This window comes from Octopus bimaculoides, chromosome 20, assembly GCF_046866305.1.
Source record: "Octopus bimaculoides isolate indiv1 chromosome 20, ASM4686630v1, whole genome shotgun sequence".
Classification (NCBI taxonomy): domain Eukaryota; kingdom Metazoa; phylum Mollusca; class Cephalopoda; order Octopoda; family Octopodidae; genus Octopus; species Octopus bimaculoides.
The window spans coordinates 14,374,567-14,382,066 of record NC_142947.1 but is presented as its reverse complement, the minus strand read 5'-3'; the positions used below and the strand labels follow the sequence as shown (position 1 = coordinate 14,382,066).

Sequence of the window (7,500 nt, the reverse complement as noted above, 5' to 3'; positions counted from 1 at the left end):
AGTAATTCATTTAATTAATACATAAATAACTAAACAATTTATTAATGTTTAAAAATGGGTTTGTATCAGGCAGGGGCTAAAGTGTTTATATTGGGTATGACAAGAAAAAAATAGTAACATTAGTTTAAATTTACATTCCGTTGTTTGTTGCTAGAATAAATACAAAGTGTATTATTTAATTAATACATAACTATTTCAACTATTTATTTATGCTTTAAAAAATAATTGCGTTTGAATCAAGACAGAGTCCCCTCTGTTTGTATTGGGTGTGGCGATATGCACCGACTCTAAACACCAGTTGCAATTTCAGCTTGTATATATCACATTATTATTATTAGGAGCCTTGAGTTAATAAATTTTTTAGCGGAGCAAATTAATCATTTATAAATATTCTGTTGATAATTGTTCCTTGCCAGTCGTGTAATCATAACTGTAATCAATTTTCTGTAATATAATATACTGGAATTGTTTAGTCATTGCGCACTTATTTCACACCTTTTTTCCTCTTTGTAAAACGTGTTGGTATTTTTATTATTAACCCTGGAGAAATGTACATCAGTTCAGCTGAAAGGTCTTTCAATGAGATAATGCAATAATGTAACGTATCTTTCTTTAGTCCTTTCAATGTTTTTTTTTTTTTTTATAAGACAGAATTTTATCTTTGGAATGGCATATTTTAAATTTACTGTTATTTGTTTATTAACTACTAAAAATACATATATTTTACTTTCACATTAAGGCTGGAAATAAACATGTGGGTTTTCTGTTTTTTTATTACAAATCATTTCCCTAATAGTGCATAATATCAATGCAAAACTAGCATATCTAGTTTTCACTGAACACTTGTGTAAACAGGATAACTAGGATGCTAGCATCCCTTAAAGGATTGTAGCTCCTTGACACACACATATATACATATATATATATATCATTGACGTTTCTGTCTTAAAGATCACAGCCACTTGTTCAACTAACAGCATGTTATCGTGGTGGTTAGATTTTGATATTTGTCTTATTGTAGAGTTTATTTTATAAAATTTCGATTGTGCCTACTACATAAGTAAAACCTGAAGGATCCAGCCATTTTTCCCTTAATTTAACGCTAATCATAATCTATATTGAAGCTCTTATCTCATGATGGAGCAACATATCAGTTGTTTTTCTGTTGTAATCTATTCGTAAATGAAGGTACGAGGGTTCACAGCTATTTCGTATCGGAATTAACATTTAGAATAAATATATTTTTTTGTTAATGTATGTATTTATTTATAAATTCGTTGGAAAAAAGATTTGAGTAATCGTATTCCTTTTGTGATTAATTATCAAGTATTATAGTCCCTAAATCAGTTCTTTTAATTAAATCGGATTATTATATGTGTTACTGTTTTAATTTATAATATGTATTATCAAGCTATCTGTGTGTGTGTGTGTGTATTATTTATAACCTTTGTGTTGCGGAAATACGAGTGGGAAAAACAAAAGATTCCTTATCAGTAACGTAATTCCTTGATATGGGATTAAAATATATATTTATAGGTATATTAATTTCAAACGGACTGATGAAGTTTTAACATTCGATTCCGAAATGTCTAAGCAGCGTTTATTAATTAGTAATAAGGTTGACAGTTTAATTTTAATCAACAAGTGCGATTGTCAACGGAACGTAGTGAAGATAAGGAAAAGTAAGGCATTCACGATAATGCTGGATACAACACATACTATCGATAATCTAGGACGCATCTCTGATTAATTAAAGCATTAAATCTAAAACCTTGCACTTGAAATGGATGCAAATATTTGAGTAGTATGCATCGATTGTACTATTATTGATCTCAATAATTCCATCCTACTTTACGTTTCAATTTGGTATATTTTCCGTTTGTTTTCAGTTACGTGTAATAAAACTGAATTCACATGCTTCTTTTTCACACGGTTTAATGCTTTTGATCATTACTTCGCTATTCTCTTCATTAAAATGAAAAAAATATTAGCCACACATATAGGTCCTTTTGAAATGAACACGTCAACTACGATCACTTAGAAAAAAAAAATAATAACAGACGTAAAAAAAAATCCCCAAACACACTAAAACAGATCAGTAAAATGTATGTTCGGACCGATCACAGACCAAAGTGAAACTTTAAACCTGACAAATTTATTGTCATTTATTGATGTATCAGAGTTGTATGTTAATAGAACTAATGCAGAATGGGGTTTCAAAAACATTGTCATCACCTTTTCTGTTATTACTATCTTGATGAATAGGCCCTCGGTAATATAGGGACATCTGGTTTTCTTGTTTAGTTGTTTAAAATTAATCCATACAACTTCCCTCTCTCTCTCTCTCATACATGCACACGTACATACAAGATGATGTACACACATGTTCTTTTTCTTTTATATATTGATGTATGTATGTATACATGACAACACACCCCTTCACTCACTCTCTTTCTTTTCTCTCTCTCTCTCGTTCACACGCATGTCTATTTCATCATATACACATAAATACATCTTTCACTTTCTCCTCTCTTTCACTTTAAAACGAAAGTAAATATATAAAATATTTGGATCTTTTTTAAAACGGGGGCCACTTTTTTCATTAATGTTTTACGTAGTGTTTTTGGTACCGAAAGACTTTCAAACTTCGTATACTTATCTATTTTGTGTTATAGAACAGAAAAATATTTTTGTATTCGAATTTATTTCATGTAAAAAATTGTCTTATTTCGATAATTTCAACCAATCACTGACAAGTATTCAGTTGTTTATATTTACTCCTTTGGCTGATTAAGCCATAGCTTCGTTTTATTTACTTTTTTCATTTTAAATTTGCTTTTTTCATTTTCTTTTTCTTTTCTTCGTTTTATTTGCTTTTTTCTTTTTAAATTTGCTGTTTTACCCTAACCCTAACCCTATCACCGATAGAATTGTTTCAGAGTCGTTTGTTTATGTAGTCGGCACTTAATGTATATCGGCTGAATGGACGTCAGTGATTGGTTGAAATTACAGAAATACGACAACTTTAACATGGAATAACTTAGGGATTTCTTTTTTTTTAAAGAAGACTAAGAGAAAAAGATGTTTTATATGACACATTCTACCAGTGTTCCAAGTTTCAAAGTGTTTCGTTAATGAAAAATGTGGCCCCCGTTTTAAAAAAGATCCAAATATTTTTACAGAAATTAATGAACTCCGGATGACAAGCAACATATTGCCATTCACTTGAAAATAAATTTAAAAAAAACATTAAAATATTGTCTGTTTAAAGAAAGCTAAAATATAAATACTTACTGTACAAACAACTTACATTTTTGAAATCACATTCACTTGAAAATATTTCTAAATGATTAAAATATTGTGTACGTCAAAAAGTTGAGATTTTTTTTTTTTAGAGAGTGTGAAGACTATATGTGTTTACATCTCACAGACAGCAGACGTGTGTTTGTGTTGGTGTCATGGAAGCCATTTTTTTTTTTTTGTCAAGAAATAACAAACAAAAATTGTGTTTAATCGTTTTCATTAATAAAATAGAGGTCCAAATATAACAAAAATTTGTACTGCACTGCCGAAGGTAACTATGAAAATAAATATGCGAATAAAGATAAGATAAAATATACTATTTCTGAGATATTTTGGGTACACACCAACATCTCTAGAGTTTTAGTATTATTAAGATATATATATATATATATATATATATATATATATATATATATATATATATATGAAATTAACAAAATTATCATTCCTTTTTGTATTGACTTAAATTCATTTTTTTACTTATTTTCAGGTAAAAGAGATTTTGAGTGTTTGAAACAAATAAAATGACTAACTGAATAGAAGAGCTATTGTTATAAATTTGAAGGAGTTTTATAAACTGAAATTATGTCAGCCCATGTTTTGTCACCATCAACTTCACAGGACTCATCACCTGGTTCAGACAGTCCAGTTTTTATGGAATGGAAGGTCAGTATTTTTTGGGCCATTACTGTAGTTTTATGCATATTCTTTACACATTCTATTCTGTTCCTTCTACAGATAGTAAATGTATATATTGGTATTTTTAATTCACTTTTTTTAATGAATGCACGAAAGCAGTAAATATCAGAAGTATTAGCACATTGGATGAAATATGTTGAAATATTTCTTCCAGCTCTTTGTATCCTGAGTTCAAAATCCCACTAAGGTCAGTTTTGCCTTTCATCCTTCTGGAATCAATAAAAAAGAACCCACTGATCTAGGATGGTGGAGTGGCAGAATCATTAGAATGCCAGGAATAATAATTTGTAGTATTTATTCTGGCTCTTTATGTTCTGAGTTCAAATCCTATCACAGTGTTAAGCAGATAGAAAGGATTGAAACTTTATCATGTGCAAATTTATAGTTAACTGTGGATAGCATTAGAGCAAGCCATGGTATCCAACCTATTGAAAATAGATAATGCATAATGATGATTCTGATAGTTATTATTATTATTATTGCATCATTCAATAATTTACTTATTAAGGCAATTGTTGAGTTAATTAGATATGCTGTATTTTAAATAAGTGGATTTCTTCATTTATTGTAATATTGCAAAATATGTTTCCACTGGTACTATGTAAAAAGTACCTGTGTCAGTGCCACGTAAAAAGCAGGTGTACCAGTGCTATGTAGAGAGCACACCTGTGCTGTCACCATGTAAAAAGTATCTGTGCCGGCGCAGATAAGGAAGGGCATCTAGCTGTAGAAACTCTGCCAGATCAGATTGGAACCTGGTGCAGCCATCTGGTTCGCCAGTCCTCAGTCAAATTGTCCAACCTGTGCTAGCATGGATAGCAGACGTTAAACGATGATGGTGATGATGTGTGTGTGTGTGTGCGTGACAGGCTTCTTTCAATTTCCAGCTACCAAATCCACTCATAAGGCTTTGGTTGGCCCAAGGCTATAGTAGAATACACTTGCCCAAAGTGTCATGCAGTGAGACTGAACCTGGAACCATGTGGTTAGGAAACAAGCTTCTTTCCACACAGCTATGCCTGTGCCTATATATATATATATAGAGAGAGAGAGAGAGAGGAGGAGGGGGGAGAGGGCTTGTTGATACCTAGCATATAAATGCCAAATATGAGTGTAATGGGTTTAGGATTCTTAGTAATGTCAGCACTTTTCAGCAAGACACACCACTTAGCAAAGTATTGGTTGCAAAGAAAAAGTGAAGAGAGTTGCTTGTTATCATATGCCAACTTGTGGTTATCAGCTGGTAGAATTGTTTTAACTGACTTTGTTACAAGCAACATTTTCATAATAAATTAAATCAGCAGAAGTTTGCTCACATTGTTTTAATAACCATTTTGTCTCTGTTTTGGCATGAAAGATTTTTGTTATTATCTTTTATTATTTGATCTTGAGCACATGAGGCATGAACCACCAGCTTCATATTACTGTCTTTATATTTGTGTTGCAAAACTGCTCCTATGCTGTATTCAGAAGCCCCAGAAGCTACAACAATCTCTGCTGCAGGATTGCCGAAATTTATATTTTTTTAATATCTTGAAATGCCTTTTCACAGTTATTTGACCAATTCCATTAGGTGTCTTTCTTTAGCAAATTATTAAGTGGAGCTCTCAATTTATATGTTTGGTATGTAATTTTGATAATAGTTCATTAGGCCAAGGAAAGCTTGTAATTTAATATTCACTTTGTTTACTTTTGCATGCACAAATTTCCCCTTTTTGGTGTCACTTCTACTTTTTGTTGAGAAAACTTTAGAATTTTTTTTGTTTGACCTACCTAACTTTGCTCTGCAATATGAGCTCTTGTGTCCTACTTTTTGGCAACTGTAACATTTTTTTGCGTTTTGAAAGGACAATCATTCCTGAAATGTAGGTCTCCACATCTGTAGCATGGGTTTGGCTTTAACATTTTTTTTTTGTTTATACCCTCCCAGTCAACACACTTGTACGTGTGAGAACTCCTCTTCAGTTTTCTTTACATCCTGATGTAAGTTTATCATTCTTTGACACTCCTCTGCAACTGTCTTCAGGGTTAAGCTTTGGTCTGCTGGTTTGAGTTTTGTGAGTCTTGCATGTATCTCCACATCTTTGTTTGCCGTAAGCCCTTGTACAAAAATGAGGCACTTAAACATATCGGGTTAGTTCCTTCAGTTTAAACCTTTCACACATCTGGTTTACAGTCCTCGCATATGTGACAAAGTCTTCATCCTCTTTTTTAACTGGATTCCAACACTCCCATCAAGTGTTAAATAGGGAACTCTTATCACTGAATATTTTTGATAGTAGTTCGACTGTTTCCTGGAAACAAATTTCACTAGTTTTTTTTCGGTCGTATGAAATTGCAATAATTTTCATGTTCAGCCGGTGCCAATTTACGTAATAATAGTCTTAGTTTTTCGTTGTCCATCCACGACTTGCAATCTTCCCTGAAGATTTCTTTGTTCCTTCTAAAGTACGCTGCAAATGTTATACCCGCCTCTGGGTCATAACTGAATTCTGTTATAGAGATCAATACACCGTCTGGCAAAAATGAACTTATAATGTTTCTGGATATCCATATTAATTCCAGCAACTGCTGTTTGACTCTTGGGTACTGTTGTTTTGACTCTTGAATACTGTTGATCGACTCTTTCTGCTGTTGCTATTGCACTGCAGCTTATTGTGTTGTAGTTGTTGGTGCAACTCCTGCGTTGTTCTTGCTGTTGTTTTTGCTAATAGGTCTTCCATAATTAACGACTTTGTATCACAGAAATTTGTTAACTGACCTGCGTGAGCTTCGAATCCTCGTTGCCAATATTGTAACATAGTTACTCGTCGCCAATTATTGTAGTATTACATTGTCATCAGCATTAATTTCATCATCGTCAACTTAAAACAGTGTCAATGCAGGATGGACCAATTTTTTTCAAATTACTTTCACAAACATTCACTTGTTTACACTATAACCATGTAGTAACAATAAAATATATAATGTAGCAGGGTAACAACAATGTAACAATCAATTCAACAAACTCTCCACGAACTATATACGAACCAACAAATGATATTCCGGCAAACTACCAAAACGACACCTTACAACTTCCTGTAATTAGTGCCTATTCTCTCCGTCTCTCTCTCAGACTGCTCCTGTTTATAGTTGTTTAGTCAAGTCTATTCTTGCAGGGGGTGTTGTGTCTCTCGCCACAACACACACACACACACACACACACACACCTGCATAAATGTGCATGGTGCATGGGACAGGGTGTATATGTGTTTACATATATATATATAAGTATATAGTCATATTGTGTATTTGTATAAGTTTTATGTTTATATTCTTACCTCCCAGGTAATCCACACACTTGTTCATATCTATTTAAGAGCTTCATGAGATTCTCTCATTAATGATTTTGTTTAAAACTTAGGTAAAGGAAACCTTGTATCAATCAATATACTGTATATCGATTGACAATGGGCTGGCTGACTCAGTAGATTATTGAAGATGATTGTGCTGGATTTT

At 32.4% G+C, this 7,500-nt stretch overlaps 1 protein-coding gene across 11 annotated transcripts in view; it reads left to right on the top strand.

Moving 5' to 3' along the window:
• Positions 1–7,500, top strand: part of LOC106883429 (dixin) — a 59,391-nt gene that overhangs the window by 9,150 nt on the left and 42,741 nt on the right. For 9 of the 11 annotated variants that reach the window (XM_089338041.1, XM_014934433.3, XM_052974996.2 and 6 more), the window contains exon 2: positions 3,794–3,969. In XM_089338041.1, the coding sequence (XP_089194167.1) occupies positions 3,889–3,969 (81 nt within the window). In that variant the 5' untranslated portion in view covers positions 3,794–3,888. Of the gene's footprint in view, positions 1–317; positions 598–3,793; positions 3,970–7,500 lie in introns of those variants that run through there. The other 2 variants (XM_014934432.3, XM_089338042.1) reach the window with 2 other exon arrangements.